A 19,268-nucleotide genomic window follows, 5' to 3' on the forward strand; every position below is an offset into this window, starting at 1 on the left:
GATATTTTTCAAGGTATTGTATCACAGTTTGAAATTCCAGTATTGTGACAACACTATTTCATCCGTCCAGACTAAAACGCAACCCTGGAATTTTCAAAATAAAAAACGGCATCAGCAGCCTTTTCAGTCATCTCCGTTTTAGGGGTGCTAGGCTTAAACGTAGCAAAAGTTGTGTTTTAAAACGAAAACGTATTGGTGTGGATGTAGCCTAAGGGTAAACTTTTAAGTCCTATCCACACATGAACCCAACAATCTCCATTCCCATCAGCTCATACCAGCCTACAGAGCCCACACACTTGAATTTCTCCATCTGACCACCCTATTACTATCCCCCAAATGGCACATATTTACTTCAGGAGGGAAAGTAATTGTACCCCAATTTACTCTTATTTTAATCACACATTACCTTCCAACTTGTGCATTCATGATAACTGGCAAGTATCCGACTTGTATACAATGTGTGTGTGTGTGTGTGTGTGTGTGTGTGTGTGTGTGTGTGTGTGTGTGCGTGTGTTTTTTTTTGTTCAGGCCTGGATAAGTCCTCTCCTTGTTGACCCTTAAATGCCAAGTCAGATACATTCCAGGCATCTTGACTGCACAGAGGGGAAGACCACCAGACAGATCTTAGGCTTAACTAGAATGGGAGCATTATCAGTTACACCAATACAACGGTTCAGTAAATAACACACCTAGACCTCACAATAGTTACCCTTCATGTCACCCGTACATGAAATAGTATCATGTAGAACTGACAGAATGCAAAACAGCAAGAAATGTTGCTGTGCTCAATCTACCATATCAGCCTTGTGCCGTTTATTGTTGCCAGTTACTACTTATTACTAGTAATTACTACCGAGTGGAAGTTTTTCAGGTAGATTGAACCTCCAGACTTCCCATCTTTCGAAATGCACACATGTATCTTAATCTATTGGAGATCTACTGTATTAGAGTGGAAAACTTCTTTATTGAACTGTTCTTTTGTAAAACTATTAAAAGTTACATGAATTAATGTCATGACTTGAGGAATAGATGCTGCTGAACGTTTGTATTGGTGTATTGCTTGTTTCACCCGGCCCAATGTCTCATTTAGCAACGTCTGATAATGCTAAACCCAAGATCTATGTAAGAAGAACAAGGCTCTACTTCAAATCACAAACTGTTTAAGGTAAACCAGACACTTTAAATCATTGATCAACTAACAGCCATCTCCCACAGCCCACAACCGTTGCAGAAGATTATACCCCAAAAATCAGCCTGCCCTAAGGAATATAAAAAGGGACAGCACACGGCAACACAAAAGCTGGATATTATGGTTTCTTCTGTTTAAGCCATATTTTGTATTTATTATGGCAGCCAAATCAAAAAGGAAATAAGGCACAAGTTGGAGGTAATGGCATTAGTTTTAATGCCTGAGCAAAATGATTTTTGCTTAGGCAATAGCCATCACTGTCATTGATCTTTTTCTGTAGCAAACTAGAAATTTAAAAAGGTTTCTGATCCAATCATAATTTTAGATTTATCAAAATGATGCTGCATCATTTTAGTGGCATTCAGATTTGAATGTCAACATGAAAGCTTGGAATAGGAATCAAACACAATATTTTTGTGTTATGATATGTCATAATGGGGCAGAGAATGGAGCACTTTAAAAAAAAAAGCTTTTTCTTTCTAAAGTGATATTAATATGCTGTTATTGAATGAATATATGAACACATCCCACCAACTTCATAATGTCTTAAGTGTCCTGTCCCTTCAGTGTTACACAGTAATATTTAAGACAGCAAGTCCAGTCATGCAGGATGAGTACTCACTCCACAACATCGTCCTGATCAGCAAACTCTTCGTCATTGAAGCCGAACTGCTCAATAAAATTGGACGTCATTTGTTGCATCTGATAATCAGAAAAGGCCTGGCAAAACCCAGGACCAACGATAATGATATAGTCTTGGCTCTACACAAAGCTGGTCATTACTTGCAGTACAGAAAACAGCAAATGCATATACTACGTTGTAAGAACAAAAGAATGTATAAAATGTAGGCTTGTCAGGTTAATAGCTAAAAAAAAAAAAAAAGCACAAACATGCATTTACAGTCAAATGCCAAAATGCTTTTAACATTAGTGAAAAAAAATATCAGTCAATTCTATTCTATTTAAAGTAACTGTAAAGTTTCCTAAATAACATTAGTAGTTAAGTAAATTAATTCAAAACATGGTTGAGAGATGTTCCTGTAGACTGTTGCTGTGCATGACCCATAGTCACAAAGTATTTTAAGATTAAAGGCCTTGTTCAGAGACATGTAGCTTCTCACTCTATGTATTTCAACAATTTAATACAATTTGACGTGTTACGGTGGGGAAATGGGGAGCGTTTACTGTTGAAGAGCACAAGATTCAAAATAGTTAAGCTTTTGAGGATATGCATTGCTTATGTCCCATTACAGCTCAACAAGCAACCAATGACAAGGGGCTCCAGGAAAACACTTCTGTATTCCTGAGTGATGATTTTACTGATGTCAATTTCAATTTCCAATTTATTTTTATATACATCACATCATAACAAAGATTATCTTGAGACGCTTTTCATATAGAGCAGGTCTAGACCGTACTCTATAATGTCGATGGCATCATCAGCCAGAAATTAGAGTTTCTGTATCAATTACTCAACCCATGCCGGTGATGCATTCTCTACTGAGGATAGGACTTCTCCAAGTAGCCATTGTAAGATGGCACACATTTTAATAGAAAGATTCTTCATTTTGTTTGCTGCCATGGCTAAATCATGTTACATTGGCGCTTTTGTAATTTAGTGAAAGGTAGGTGTGCTCCGCCAATGGACCAAGGCAACCATGTATAATCTTAACCAAGTGTTTTTGGGGGGCCTTTGGAAGAAAACTGACAGTTTACTCCATTTCTATGCAAACTGAGTTCAAAGTAATTTTGACCCAAGTAGGACTGATTCTTACAGTTGTTTATAGTATACTAATCTCACACTGACCACACTGATGAGATAATATTCTCCACTTACACTGCTTAGAGGTTTTGCCTCCATTAGATGTCCGTGTGTATCCAAAGAAAAGCTTACACATGGCATTAACAGAGCTTCTCATTAAGACGGTCACAGAAAAACTAATGAATATTTGTAGATCAGCTAGGTCTGTGTGGCTATGGGCCAGCTTTGTGTGCATGTTTGCATTTGTGTGTGTGTGTTTAGGTCTTACTTGTTGTAGAGAGGAGTCCTGGTGAAAGCCACTGTCTTTAAAGTCCACTTCATCATCACTGGAAGAATGGATGTGGTGTGTATTCACCTAAAGAAAAAAAACATTTTAGCAAAAGGGGTTGTCCTTTGAGTTTGAGAGGAAAAGTCTGTTGACTGGATCAATGTGCATTCCAGAACCGCACTACTGAACAGGCATAGCTGTCCTAACATTACAACAATACAATTAATCAATCTTGATATTTGCTTGTGCTGCAGTGTATCCTAGTCTAAATCTTTCTGAAAATGTACAGTGCAAGAGATGGATCTGTACTCAGAACACTGGATCTGGGACGAAAACACAGTACTTGAGTTTCAGTCACCGTTTCATTTCAAATCTAATGTGCTGGACTACAGAGACAACAATAAATAAATGGCATGCTGTCAAATAACTGCATTGTACACTTAACAAAAGTAAACTGAAATAAATATTAAAGCTTGGCATCAGTGTTGATGTTTATGTGGTTACTCACCAGGTCAACAGTGTTTCTCTTGTTTGTGTCAGACAGCTGCCCAGAAATAAAGGCCTCCCATTTGTCTCTGTCCTCTGCTGGGAGCTCTGTGTCACACACACAAAGTTCATACTGTATATACTCCATCTTCATATACTCTACAATACCGTTAAAGAATTGTGCTCTCCAGTCCATTTCAGATGCCACTAGTTCTCTTGATAAACAAAAATAGGCTAAGCACAGAGCTAAGTGATGCCACAGGAAGATAACACATCATAGAGTCAATCGTCTCAAACTAAAAGATGAAGCTAAAACTAATCTGTAAGACAGAGGACAGAGAGATATGAGCCCACAGGCAGAAGCGAGTCCTTACCAGAGATGAGCTGTTGTATCTGTGGTCCATTAGGGCCTTTGTCACAGTTATGAACTATAGAGTTGGCTATTCTGGTGAGGTGACCCATGTAGCCTCGTCGCCGACCACCTTCTGACCTAAAACACACGCAAACATCAATAAAACAATGAGACAATGACAATGACGACTCAAACCTGCAGCACGTGGGGGACCACTGTGAGGGAGCGATCTCTGTTTGTAGTCACACTCACAGCTTAATGAAGCACCCTTCTTTAAGGTGTAGCGTATAAATCATAGACTGTATATCACTGTGACATCACCCATTGGACTGCCGTTTTGAAGCCTTGAGTTCAGCATTTTGGCTGTCGCCATGTTGGTTTTTCGGAACCAGAAGTGACACGAAAATGCGGAGGGTAACTATTTTAATGAACTGAAAACACACTGTGAAAGGGTTAAAGTATTAAGACGAAAACAAGGACAACTCCCAGAGCGGACAACGCCGTGGTAGCGACCTGTCAATCACAAAGTAGCCCTGCCCTAAAGCATCCCCTGCTTTATGGTCTATTTGACTCTAAATGGGAATATCATTTACTAAATGAACATCATGCTGTATTGAAGAAGACTTGAAACTAGCGATTGAGACCATAAACTCATGTTTACAATGTTTACTGAGGTCATAAATCAAGTGAGAAGTAGGATCATTTTCTCATAGACTTTTATACAATCACAGGAGTCGCACCCTGCTGGCTGTTAGAAAAAATGCAGGTTTAAGGCACTTGTGCATTGGCTTCACTTCTCAAACCCGGAGGTAGCAAACTGGTATAATACATATTACCTCCCCAACCAACGAATAACCAGAAAATTTAATATTCGGGTCCAGCCGTAATTCTACTACAGCAAATGACAACTTCATAACACATTGTTACACCCTGACAAAGCTACTTATGGTCGCATTTGTAGCAGAGCAGAATACTCACTGTTCTTTCTCATTGGAGCTCCAGGCCTCTACGATTCTCTGTATAAACTGGCACTTTTGAAACAGCTGGTGGAGGGAAAAAAAAGAAGCAAATCAAACAAAACCAATTCAGCGTGCTGACAACGTAGCGCATACTGCTGCCGTCTGCGCCGACGCACACATTATCGATAAGCCTTCACTAATTGCTGTATTTGGTCCATGGTGACTTGTGTCTTTCTCACGGTAGATAAAGTACAGTACAATATACAGTCCCAGTCATGGAAATAAAAAGATAATGCCAGAGATTACCCCAGATTACTTGTGATATAGTGCCTGTCACATAAGGGTTACTGCCATTACCACTGCATTTGTCCAACTTCACAATAAATGCATTATTGCATTTACACTGAACACGTTTGGCTTCATGTTAGTATTCTTTAACCATGTAAGGACAGCTTTAGTTTGCTATAGTCCTAGAGGTAAAAGCTTGTGCAGACCTAAAAAAGTACATCACATAGAACTGATGTGAAGATCTCTTCTCTAGTATTCTTATCTTACATGTTTGATGAGGATGCTCTCCCTCGCATTTTCCTGCTCCGTGTCTGGCTGGATGTCAGTGGGGGCGGGGGGCATAGCCAGAATCATGGCTGTGCAGATCTCCACTTGAATGTGGAGGAAGTTGTTCCAGATGTATTTGAAATACATATCCTGTGAAGCAAAACAAAATAATATTAAAAAAGAGAAACATTAGTAAATGGTTTTCGATACTGATCTGTGCTTTAACAGATTACTGAAAAAAAATAGTTATTTCTAGTTTTCTAGTGTTCTTCCAGTTACAGTAACATTTTACACAGCTCTTTTGTTCCGGATATCTGTGGTCTCAGTGACAAACAGCTTTGTTAACCAATCTCCAGTTTAACATCATTATCTAAACCAGTGGTTTTCAAAGCGGGGTCCAGGGACCCCTAGCGGTCCTTGAGGGGGTTTCAAGGGCTCCCCATGAAAAAGTGGAATTATTTATTTTCACAAAAATTCCCCCCATAAGTAACACAATTACAGAATCTGTGATTATTTTGGTCATGGGTTTCATACACTTTCTGTAATAAAACATCTGTGGCTCAGAGGTAGAGCAGGTCGTCCACCAATCGGAAGGTTGTCGGTTTGATCCCCGGCTCCTCCGATCCACATGTCCAGGTGTCCTCGGGCAAGATACTGAACCCCAAATTACTCCTGAAGGCTGTGCCATCGATGTGTGAATGAGTATTTAGATTAGATCCTGATGGGCAGGTTGGCACCTTGCATGGCAGCCATCAGTGTATGAATGTGTGTATGTGAATGGGTGAATGCTGACATTTAGTGTAAAGCACTTTGAGTGGTCAGAAGACTAGAAAGGAGCTATACAAATGCAAGTCCATTCACCATTTTTAAAAAACCCTATCAGATGTGGGGCGGCTGAGACAAAATCTTATCAAATGGGGGTCTGTGGTCAAATTTGTGTGAAAACGTTTGGGAACCGCTACTCTTAACCACTTGCCAATGGAAACCAAAAGGAATTAAACTTTAAAATGTCAATTATAACCCTATAAATCAGACTGCATGCAAAACTACAGTTAGTAAATTAAAGCAAATAAAAATCTAATCAGGAAATTGCTGTGTAAGATAAATTGGAAATTACCAGTTATTTATGCACTGCAGCTTATTGAATTATCAAATTCAAATCCAGTATGAAATCTGCTTATTGAATTTTAATCGATGGATTCAATTAAATTAATTTATTTAGCTTGTAATAGGTCAGTGAGAAAAGAAAAAAAAAAAAAAAAACGTTGGCCCAAAAGAAATACCAAATACAGATATTACTCACTAGTATGACTCCCAGTGTGTTGAGGTTAATGAGTTCTGTGTTGATGCTGTGTGTGTTGCTCTGCAACAGACTGGCCACCAGTCTGACCACATTGAGCCTGGTGTTACCCACAGGAGGGTCCAGCACCCCCCATGTTGTCTTCATCACGTTGGCCTGTTGGTGGAGAATAAATACTGCTCAATATATACACAACTCACTGGGATACGTCCACACTTAATTACTGAATACTTAAAGCACGTGCTAGAAGACTCTTGTCACATACTGATTCTGTGACTGGACCATCTGTCATCTTCAGCTGTTTTCTAAGAAAAGTTTTAAAAATACTAATTTAAACTAAACTGAGAACAGCTGATAATGGACTAAAGGGATTAAATAGTCCCATGCAGACTACAAACCTTGCAACGTCAGTCCACAAGACATTTTGTTATTTCAAAACTGCTTAATAGCTGTCCGTGTGGTTTTTACCTTTGGGGGTTCCAGTAGCAGCTGGTGGAAGTCTTTGAGTCGGGGTCTCACAGCCTCCAGGATGCTGTGGTTGACTGAGAATGAAGGGTGCGACATCCCAGGGGGGCAATCCATATGACCCTCAAATCTATAACATAGAAAGTGACAACCTAATGAACTAGCTCACCAAGTACAATGTAGTAATGCCAAGTCTTTGGGACTGTGCCTACAGTTACAGCCTGGGAAAATGGGGTTAGGATTCTGATATTGAAGCATATATCTATACACGGTGTTCTCCTAAACCGCAATCATAGTGGGAATTCTATTTAAAATGTGAACTTTGGTGAATTCAGGATGTATTTTTAGTAGTTTTTAATGTGTTTAGTCATTTATAACAACTATTTGGTGGTGATATATAAAACACACATCATAGAATTGCCTATTTTAGGTAAACACTGATGCTTTCATTCCTATCAGTAAAACTAGTTTCAGGCGCACTTTACCTCCAAGTAATGCAGTTTAGATAATCTGGATAAACCCATTCGATCATGTGACCGCTCATGTTTCTCTCAGTGTTGTTGCTGTGTTACTTTGGCAAGTAGTTGCACAATATTGTATCCAGTGTAATAACGTATTAAAGGGACTGTTTGTAACTTCTTGCATGTATAAATCATTGCGGGTCGGTGTCCCGTGCACGCTCGCGTGTGGCTACGCTGTTCAGACAAGACTCCAACACAAACAAGTTATATCTAGTACAGCCCGTCTTGCAAAACAGTGTTCAGAGGGTCAGAGGGTGCGGGGAAGACCGTAGCTTTGCTCTCCAGGGCCGTAGTCTCTGCTCCTCTGCCTGCTTGCCTTCACTGACACACCGTGCTCGTTCTCGCTTGCTCTTTCGCTCCACCGCTCTCACGTGCATGCACGCACACTACAGAAGAGTTAGTTTAGCTCTGAGAATATTTAGTGAATGTACAGTGGACGTTTGTGCAGAAATAAATGCTGCAGCTCCTCCAGACCTCCTCCAGTGTCTCCCCTGTTCCTTCTGACCACGGTCAAGAGGCTGAATCAGGAAAAGCCAACACTAGGATCAGCACTGATTCATGGAGAGACCTTCGTCTGGTCAGCTAACATTACTGCCAAGCAGCTGAAATATAGAGTGATATTGTGGTTTTAGCTGACGTGTGTCGCCTCACTGTTTTGAGCGATGCTCGTTCATGTCTATGTAGCACAAGCACGAGCAACAGGACGCTGACTTTCGTTGACTTAACGGCCACAGGTGTCGCTGTTAATAAGCAATTTCTGATTCTTACAAATAGTCCCTTTAAACCAAAGGGATCCTTTAACAATTTACTGTAACTTCTGTCACTTCAATAGCTAATGTACGTACAAAAAAAACATAATGTTAATATATTTCTTAGCTTCAGCCATTGTTATATGATTTTCCTTATTTAACATTTACCAACAATCTCATCATCTGCTATATATATACACATGTCAAATCAAGATATCAAGAGTGGCAGAGGCCACAGGACGTACGCTGGTCTCCTTGTCTCAAACAATGTGAGGAGGATCTGGATAACACTGACAATTGCAGATTCATTCTTCTCCTTGTCGAAGATATTAAACAGCAGCTGCTCCACCGTCTCCTGCCTGAGGAGGAGGACAGACATGAGGATGAAGGGAAAGCAGGCTTCAAAGTCACTTGTCAGGTTTGTAGTGCAGAGTCTGTTTTCAATAGCCTACTAGGCAAAAATGACAACAGCCATTGTTAGAATAAATGTATTATTACACACACTGTACAAAATAAACGGAACAAAAGCAAAACTGGTGAGCAAATAAAGGCTAAATAACTGATCTACATGAACATCACTGGTACAGTTATTAGAACCTAAGCAATGTTTTATAAAGTGAATACAGAGAACCTGCATACTTTTCAAGTGTAGCCAGAAGTGGGTCGGGGTCTGAGGAGCCCTGGACCTGGAACATCTGGTCTCTGCTCAGTCTGATGATCTCACACAGTGACTGGGAGGCATTGGAGTGTCTCTAAGTAAAGAAAATTGGATAAAAATGAAAACAAGACGATAAACTATAAATCTGTGGTTTTGAGTCTGACTCACTTGAAACATATTCAATTATCACATCAAAGTCATAATATTCCTGAAAAGATTTAAAATAAACATTAGGGATGTCACAAGAACCAATACTTCGGTACCAATTCGATGCCAAAATTCAGTTTTTGGGAAGAAACTTGAGGCGGATCATCAGGAATTAATTATAATTTTTATAAGAAATTTAAGAAGAAAAAACAGTATGCAAACGAGTTTATGTGTAAGTACATGGGATTTATTGGTTTGTGTGTTTTTTGTTTTACTGTAGTATCAAATTGGGTATTGAGAACTGTGGGATTTCACTTGTTTTGGTATCAACTGCAAAATTTCTGGTATCGTGACATCCCTAATAAACAAATGCAGATTAAAAATGTCTAATAAAATAAAATGGACTCTATCTGCTAGGCTCAATAGCTATAACAATTCTAACAAATAGCTATACAATTCTTTGTAATTTGGGTGAACTGATCCTGAAATGTAAAAGTGGACTATCAAATTCTCTGAAAACATTAAAATGTATCAACCTTAATTTCCCTTGGGGACAGTAAAGTATATCTTATCTTATCAAAATAGGTTAAATGAAAACCAAACAACAAAACGTTCCCTGGTTCATCAAGAGTCCACAGAGAAATTAAATATCCTGGTGACCAATGGAAGAAACAGAAGTGTGTGTGTGTTTGTGTGTGTGTGTGAAACTCACATCCTCATCTTGAGAAGGTTGTACCATGTCCACCAGTCTCTGAATCACCTTCTCCTCATTCAGCCACTGAAAGAGGACAGAGAGCAGAGACGGTCAGGACAGCACACAATAATAGGAGGAAAAGCAAGAGAGCAAGACCTCTAATTTGAAGTAAAAGGGTTTATGTTTACCAATGCATAATCACTTCAATCATGTAGCAAGTGGGAAGATTCTGAGTATCGGATAACATTTACAAAAGTTTATTCTGACTTTTCTTTTCTGGCTTATGGAGCATGTGTGAAGGAATTTACGGTTACAACGCCACATTTTTGAGTTTCCAGTAGCTTTACAGAAAGACCAACATCTTAAAAAAAATTAGTTTATAGTCCTCTGCTGCCCAAATCCATGTTGCTAATTCATCCTGACCTAACAATAACTTAAATATGAATTACAAACGCATAATAAATGCAGTGCATATTGTTAACTTAGTCAAATTGCATGAGTATATACCCATTGCATTGTACGGTGATGCTGGGCTTGCAAAACCAGATAAAATAATGCAACCTCAGCGTTTGCAATGAGATTTTATTCTAGACAACATCCACTGAGACTGGATTAATCCAGCTGGAACTAGGTAGGTAGATACAAATTAAAGCATTATTTTGTAACCGCAAAGTCTCCTTCTCCCTTAAAATTTATTTAGACATTTTATTTAAACACTTTAAGGTGGATAGTTTTGAAAGCGCCTTCAGCATTTTCTGAATAGCTAATATTGCTTTTCCAGTTTGAAAATCAGAAGCAAAGACCAATGACATCTCAACACCTGTTGGACTTATCCAAGTAGAAAGGCCTCATGCTGGTGTATCAGTAAAGAATAGCAGCATGCATTATCTTTTGTACAGCATTATCCAAATGACACTTGTCCTCAACAAATGTTTACTGAGCTATGCCAGATCACAATGAAAAAAACATTCATTTGTTGGCTTGTTCTTGTGGGTTGTGATGGTCTAAATTTAAAACTGTGTGATAAGTGAACAGAACGCGGGATATCATTTTTAGCACAGCTGAGAAAGTGTTGCCCCGCTACCCACGTTGAGAACGTCCTGTCGTAGCTGTTGTGGTTCGATGCAGGTTAGCATTCTGAGAAGCAGGTCCATGATGGCAGATGTCCCGATGTGTTTGATCATCAAGTCTACAAAGTCCTCCCGCTTCCGCAGAAACTCTACTATCTATAAACACAGACAAACAAACCATGCACACGTTCAAATCAGTACAGAGGATGAACGGCCTTGTTTCCTACAGGATAATCACGCTTAATCAGGTCACATGCTCTGAATGTTTGTTGTTAGTCTTTTCCACTCAACCAGGATATTTTAGACCATTGTATTTTTTTAATATCCTTTCTGGAAAAATCCTATCAGATGACAACTTGCATCCCATTCTCAGACACAACACCCTCTTGTTGCCAACTTACCTGTTCAGGCTTGCGTCCTATAAGAATGGATAGGACCTTGGAGAAGAAGCTGGCCAGGAGCGGATTGAGAGGCGGCTCATTCTGGAGGAAGCCATACAGTTTCATCAGCAGTTTCTCATCTTCTCCCAGTCTGTCGTTGATCTGGCCCAAATCTGATGTAAGCAGCTCACATGATATGTTGGGATACCTGTAAGAGAACAAAAGCTGCTCCTTAGATTTTTCCAATACGACAGTTACAATACTGTGACGCAATGTTTACACTGAACGAACCACCACTGGATAGATTCTTCATGACGGAGGCATGATGAGATTAACTACTGTAACAAACTACTGGTAGATGACAAGAATCCTAAGCGGGTGGAAGAAAGAATAACTGGATCTGACCCCTAATGTTAAATTTCAAGTCAAGATACTTTGATGGATCTGATCAGCTTTGCATGCCCAGTTCTTCAAACTTTATTCTGAAACAAATGAAGGCTACAAAAATGTTGAGTTTACAACTGATTAAGGATGGGTAAAAGAACGGCAGACAAACACCTTCGCCAAGATATGATTCTCTTATTTTCACGGTTTAATTAGCCTTCTCTTAATAGTACGACTTTGCTTTTCGCTCTGTTCTGCATTACGATTAGAGGGATCAGGGTCTAAATTTATTTCTTCTACCATAGCTCCTGGACCCCCTAAAAATGTCTCTGCTCTGAGAGTAATACTAACCGATGGCCCAGGAACTATCGTGGCAGATTTTGCAGTGCTGAGTAGGGATGTCACGATACTAGCAATTTAGTACTCAACCAACGTGGTAGTAAACCACAGTAAAAAGGAAAACAATAAATCCCATGTACTTCAACCATAGACTGTATAAAATATGGACGTAGTCTCCGTGACGTCACCCATAGGTTTCTGAAGAGCTGTGAAGCTCAATGTGGGTGGCTCCGGTCGTCGCCATGTTGGCAGTGACGACAAAGCCTAACTCCCAACTATTCCAAGAAAGGGCAATTAGGTGGATCATCGGTGGAGCTGAGGAGGGATCGGGTGACGCAGCAGAGGAGACCGCTCGCGGTGAGCTACCTGAGAAGGTACCCACCTGTCACTCAAAGCATCCACGCCTTTAATTATGCTTAACTTAAAGCCTTAATATTAGTAGAAATTCTCATTACATCCCGACAGCAATCAATTAAACAAATGCTCTGACAAAAAGAAAAAAAAAAACGCCATCTGCATTTAAGCGGGTGAGTTATATAAAAAAATTCCGCCCCCGTACAGTTGTTACTAACAGGGAAGTTACCCAGTTGTATGTACCAGGCTGTAAACATGTTAATTTCTGCTGTAAACTTGGGCATTTCAATGGGGGTCTAAGGGGATTGAGTCGTTTTTGGTGCCAGCCTCAAGTGGCCATTTGAGAAACTGCAGTTTTGGCACTTAAGCGTAATTTTTTAGCACCAGAGGTTGCTGCTTGACTTCAACATACACTGCTTTATTACTGTTTGCATAGGGTATTGCAAATGTATTATTAATCCCTGATGATCCGCCTCAAGTTTCTCTTCAAGAACATTTTTTTCAAGATTACATTTGAACACATCATGATAATGTTATAATTTACCTTCGCCCAATACTCATTTAACTGTGGCCCAGCGGCTGCAAACAGCTAACGTTAACTAGCTCTCCTCCTGCTGATGTCAAAACAGATTTGTTTTTTTACAATGTAGCATTACTAAAAATGCCTTGTTTAGTGTCACTTCTGGCTGCAAATAAACAAGATGCTGACGGCCAAAATGCCGAATTCGAGGCTTCATAACCGTAGTCCACAAACCAATGGGTGACATCACGATGACTATGTCTACTTCTGATATACAGCATATGACTCAAACATCAGAGTGACATTACAGTACTACAACAGTAATACAACAACCCAATGACTTATGTTATTGTTTCCTTGTGTATTCAAATTGCGTGTCAATCAATAATGACTTTTAATCTGTTATTAGAGTAATTTGCCAATTTTCATGCTTCTCCAGATGCAGTTCTTCCTGTTTGTCAACACAAATGGGAGCTGCATAAAATGCTTTGTGGAACCGCAAACAGGAATGTGCAAAAAGCGTCCAGATAAACTAAACAAGGAACTAAGGAATTTGAGTTCCTTGTTTAGTTCTTGTGGCTACTTAGTTCCTGGAACTATTCAGTCAAAAAACCACAAAAGGCAACAATAGCTTTTGCAGTGCAGGCTAAAATGTCCATCATTTCCCAGCTAATACTTTTAATCATTCTGTGATTGCCAAAATGCTTTTATTTATATATTACTGTATAATTGAATTGCAAGATACACTCTCCTCCTGTTTTCAATGGCAAAATGAATGGTTGCAATACAGCAGAGAGAGAATTATCAAATTGCAAATCTCTCTTGAAAGGAAACAAACCAGATCCTTCCTTTTGATCCCCCTTATCATTTGCATCATTTTCTCTTACTTGTATTTCACTTTCTCCTCAACATCAGTACTGGGTTCCTGTGTGATGAAGGTGACCAGGTCCTCCATGCACTGTGGTCTCAGCAGGAAGTTGACCAGTTTGTGGTTCTGGGCCTTGCACTCCTGCAGGACGTCGTCCTCATCCATCACCTCTGTCAGCGTCACATCCTCCTTCTCCAACAGCGTGTCAATGTGGGATGTGGTGTGGAGGTCAAATTTCCAAAACATGTTGGCTCTAAAAAACATTTGTGCAAACGTCACCAACAGCACGTGTCATTAAAAATAATACAACGTTTCCATCAGAGGTTAACAGATTATAATAAATGATCCCTAAGTTAATCTTTATAGTCACCTAACAGATCTTTCTTCTGCCTACCTGTGAGTATGTTAGAGTCCAGACAGTGGAGCTCAGGTTAAAAAGAGGTGTGTCCTAGTCTTTGGGAGTTGTGGCCCATTCCAGGCTAGCCGGATGGACAGACAGGTAGGCAGACAGCGGTGATGGACAGACTGACAAACGGCACACATACAGCAGTTCAACAGCACACACCTGTGAGGCAAGAAACAGATGGAGACATGTTATTAAAAGAACGTTCCACTGCTTTTCATGTGGATATCGTAACAATCTTGATTACAAAAGGACGAATAATTCACAAACACCAGTACGAGCATTTCAAAGTAGAGGAGTGGATATTTCCGTTATTTTAAGATTCTTAAGATTTTAAGATTATTCTGCAGTGCGGGTCTTTCCTGCGTTTTGCTGTCATTATTTCCTTTTTGATCACAGGAACTTTCTTTCAACGGCGGTGTGAAAGGGAGCAAATAAAAAATAAATATAAAAACATGATTCAATTCAAAGTGGTAAGTAGACTTTTATTATGTAGGTAGAGCTGTACCAAATATTCCAAAGCTTCATTCATAACGTTGACATTCAAATTTTATAAAGATGGGCTCCACTAATATTATTAGTATTATACTATTTATAGAATTAGATTTCAGCGGTTGTTTCCGACTTGTGCAATCCAAACAATTTCCAATAAGTCCAGAGTGTTGTAAAGTAAAAAAGTCCACATTAATTGAAAAAAGATAGATGTAATCTTTTCCAAAATTCACATGTTTTATCGAACAAAATATTCTGCATCAATCATATTTGGTCTCCAGTCAGGAAAGGGACCTGTATTAACGAGGTGGTCTACCAGCAATTGAACAGCACCATAAATTACATTTATATGACCACAATAACACAAAATCAGTATATATTTTCTTATCATACATTCATTTTTCTGAATCAGCTTCTTGAGCCGTATGTTGCCGTTAGACATGTCAGAGTTGTGCGGTTACAGTTACACACACCAGTGTTTACGTAAGCCAGCATATGCCGGCTTTTATACCGGTATCACGTGTAGTTGTCAAGCAGATTAAAGCGGGGGTAGGCAGTATATTTTTGGCATCATTGGGAACAAATTCCATAATAACCTTTCAGCATATTGTAATTCACTTCTGCACCTCCTCTTGGCTGTTTTTAGGCCTTAAAAAAATCTATGAATGATCAATGATCATTGAAATGAATGACTTGTACAGGTTACTGTATGAAAGATGATGTTTGAAATGAATGACTTGTACTAGTACAGGTTACTGTTTGAAGGATGATGTTTGAAATGAATGACTTGTACTAGTACAGGTTACTGTTTGAAGGATGATGTTTGAAATGAATGCCTAGCACTTTTACTGGTTACTGTAATAATGATTACATCTGTGTTTCTTCTATAAATTTTGACTTTTGGACTTCAGACTGAGATAATTACAGAGACGAGGTACGCCGCGCTCACTGTGAATGCATATGTGCTTGAGAGAGACAGAGAGAGGAAGAGAAGGTTGACTGCACGCAATGTTTTTATTTTATTTTTACGATTTTGAAATGCCAGAATTGATATATTTGCCTCATATTAGTCAATATGGAGGTAGAAGGAAGTTACTGCTTTTATTATTGTAGTCTGAGTAACGCGACGTCATATCCGTCCCAAAACAAAACACAGTCGGCTACAGTGAGCCGAAACAAAAAAGGCAGAAAACAGCGGAGGGTTGGCATGGATACGACCTGCACACTCACATTTTGAATCCAAAGGTGTAAACACTACACATCCAGTAAAGTATGAAAACACTGTGGGTTTCACACATTGCAGGAAAAGCAGAGCTAGACATCACGACTAAAGCTGCATGCTAACTCTGTCACGAACAGGAAACGTTATCGTGTCGCGGAAACGTGCGGTTGAGCCGGCCGTCGCTCTCATCTCCGTGGTCAAATGGGCCGACGCTACAACTGTAGAGCACCCATATACTGGCATTTATGTTAAACGCATTTAAACGGCCCCGATGGAGCTGACAATGGATGTATGAAGAGAACGGAGTTGACGGTAACAGCTAGCAACGGACTTGGTGAAGTTAGCGGAAGTATACACGTGACCACGTCTGCTTTTCAAAATAAGGTGTTAACAAAAGGAACCGTATATACAAAATACATATATGGAAATAAGATTGATGGATGATATTCACCAGTAGTTTAAAACATGACATGTCCCCCATACATTAAAAGAAAATACAACTAATTTGTGAGGGATTTAAAAGATTTAAATTAGATTTAAATCTAATTTGTTCAATGACTGATATATTTGACCTCAGGACATCTGACTACAAACTGTACATGCTGAAAAATCAAACATTTTTACTGTATCAGTTTAGATATTTTCCAAAGTAAAAGTCCCTAGAAATGTATGATTCAACTTTTTTCCATGGTCTAGTGTTAAAAAAAGCTAACAAATCGCAATAAATTGTAATATGGAATTGCAATAATTAAAAAAAATAAATCATAATACATATCGAATCAGCTACCCAAGTTACGTGACAGTATTGAATCAGGAGATGGTTGTATCGTCCCAACCCTAATTAATAATAATTTGAATATCACCGTTATGAATAAAGCTTCCCACTATTTCAGTAGGCTACAGCCCTACAAGCCACACAACACTATTTTGAACTTGACAAAAGCGGAAATCGGACCAAACAGCCTATTAATGTATTTTTTTGACCGCTTCATTTAACTTATTTTCAAGTTATGCCAAATGTAGGCTATTATATGGCTATTTAAAACATATGTCCGGTAGCCGTAATTTTGGAATATTAACGGCCATATAGTCTAGCGTAAACCCTGCTGCAGACTGTATGCATTGCCTTGCGCTACTTTGCTAACGGCACTTTTATGTATCTGTGGGAGATTATAAGATATGAAAGTAAGCCTGCTTACTGGTTTGAATTATGTTCTGATATTTATTTTTTATTTGCTCCCAAGTCTGCTTCCCACTGCCAGGGTTGCAGCTGAAAAAATAAGGCTAAAATCAATCATTTCCCCAAAGGGATGAATAAAGTATCTTCTATTCTATAAGAATACATCCAAGCAACATATTCATTTAACGGAATACACAAATGTAACAGTCAGATGTACTTGTGCCCTAGATGGTGCAGCAACATTAATTTATACATTGTCAATTTGAAAATACCCTGGGTATGTTGAACTCGCTTCTTAGTACAGGCCTCTGGGCTTTGGGTATCGGCCGATACCGTGTACCAATCCGATACATGTTTAATTAATAAACTGTAGGCCTCACTGTCTGGAAGTGACTGGGATCATTCTTTTACGTGTAAGGAACATAGGTTTGACTTACTCATTGCTTTCTTAACTTTGCAAAACAAAATGTAACAAACAAATATATACATTTACTGAATTGTTATGTAACATTAAAATAATAAATTGTGCAGCAGAAACTTGGTGAAAGAAATTTTCAAAATTAACATGAATTACAATTCAAGTGTAAACATTTTTAATGCAGCAGAAAAATGGTGAACACTTAAAAAGGAATTAAAATTCCAGTATATAATGTATATAAACTGAATTGAATTGAATAGATTGGCCGCATTGTCATCGAAACGATCCACCTATTTGAATCATTATCTGCACGATATCCAATATCCCTATCGATACATACCTGTCAAATATCAGTTTTAGTTTCAAAATTAGGTGGTGAGAAGAGGAAAATCTGATTACTGGCCAGTTGCAGGTAAATATGTTTTATACTAACCATGCTATTACCATGCATGTAAACCTATTATCAGATTTTCGGCCTTTAACAGATTTCACCCGATAAATTGTTTTCTTGTATATGTGAATGTGACTTGCTGTTGACAGCATACTCGTAAAGAGGGGAAAGTGTGCACTGGTGCATAAACTACATTCCTATTTAACATTGAAGAATGAGATGGCTGCAGCAAATATGTTCAATAAACACAACAGATGCTAGCCACTAAGAGCTCAAAACTACGTATAAGACTACAAAGTGGCTAGTCATGATCACATCAGTGTTGTTTTTGATTTAGCTTGTGTTTTTTCTTTCTGTGCCAATTACCTTAGCAACAGCTGTTCACCACTGGCAAAAGGAATACATCCATAATCGTACAAAGGATCAAGGCTCTAAATCAATGAATATAATCTATCCCTCTACCATTAGAACCTGAAAACCTCAAAATGACAGCGAGACACACATATACCAAAAGCAATAAAATACTCTGCGGAACGTGTGGAAAACAGCAATAACACAGTGTCTGATGGGATGCCACAGTCCACCAGCCAGTGTCACGAGATCCAAACAAAATCGATCCAGATACTAACGAGCTGCTGACTGTTTAGATCCATCTGACTGTCAAGTCCCCAACATACGTAGTGTGCGCGCATGTATGGTAAAAGAAGTTGTTGCTTGTTCTGTTTTTGTATTTTGACATAATATGCTATATGGTCCAACCACTAATGAATCATATTTACCTCTGTACTCTGTGAATAGTATTAACTTGAACCTAGGTCCTGTGTTGTGTGTTGTGTGTTGTGTGTGTGTTGTCTTGAATGCTGTTGTGTTGTTGTTGCTTTTGATGTTGTGGTCATTGTTGGTAAAGACTGTAATGTGATTGTGTACTGAAATGTAGCCTAGTAACAGTTCAAAGTGATTTAAGTGGACTCCAGGAAGAATAGCTGTGCTTCAGCCACAGCTAATGGAGATCCGAATAAAAAATAAAAGATGTCCAAATAAAAAGACAACAGCGTTTCCTTACTTATATGAACATAGCTACTATAGCCTATACACACACACACAGCATTACACGGGTCAGTAATCTATGGTTTCTAATTCCT

General features: G+C 38.9%; 1 protein-coding gene across 9 annotated transcripts in view; it reads right to left on the reverse strand.

The window, feature by feature from the left end:
* Positions 1-19,268, reverse strand: part of ppp6r3 (protein phosphatase 6, regulatory subunit 3) — a 37,192-nt gene that overhangs the window by 16,922 nt on the left and 1,002 nt on the right. For 4 of the 9 annotated variants that reach the window (XM_074631587.1, XM_074631586.1, XM_074631590.1 and 1 more), the window contains exons 2-16: positions 14,415-14,585; positions 14,040-14,273; positions 11,577-11,763; positions 11,194-11,331; positions 10,124-10,189; positions 9,246-9,358; positions 8,852-8,965; positions 7,340-7,466; positions 6,875-7,027; positions 5,572-5,721; positions 5,036-5,100; positions 4,080-4,195; positions 3,728-3,813; positions 3,220-3,306; positions 1,812-1,909 (exon numbers count right to left, since the gene is read on the reverse strand). In XM_074631587.1, the coding sequence (XP_074487688.1) occupies positions 1,812-1,909; positions 3,220-3,306; positions 3,728-3,813; positions 4,080-4,195; positions 5,036-5,100; positions 5,572-5,721; positions 6,875-7,027; positions 7,340-7,466; positions 8,852-8,965; positions 9,246-9,358; positions 10,124-10,189; positions 11,194-11,331; positions 11,577-11,763; positions 14,040-14,266 (1,727 nt within the window). In that variant the 5' untranslated portion in view covers positions 14,267-14,273; positions 14,415-14,585. The remainder of the gene's footprint in view (positions 1-1,811; positions 1,910-3,219; positions 3,307-3,727; positions 3,814-4,079; positions 4,196-5,035; positions 5,101-5,571; positions 5,722-6,874; positions 7,028-7,339; positions 7,467-8,851; positions 8,966-9,245; positions 9,359-10,123; positions 10,190-11,193; positions 11,332-11,576; positions 11,764-14,039; positions 14,274-14,414; positions 14,586-19,268) is intronic. The other 5 variants (XM_074631592.1, XM_074631594.1, XM_074631593.1 and 2 more) reach the window with 2 other exon arrangements.

This window comes from Sebastes fasciatus, chromosome 4 (genome assembly GCF_043250625.1).
Source record: "Sebastes fasciatus isolate fSebFas1 chromosome 4, fSebFas1.pri, whole genome shotgun sequence".
Classification (NCBI taxonomy): domain Eukaryota; kingdom Metazoa; phylum Chordata; class Actinopteri; order Perciformes; family Sebastidae; genus Sebastes; species Sebastes fasciatus.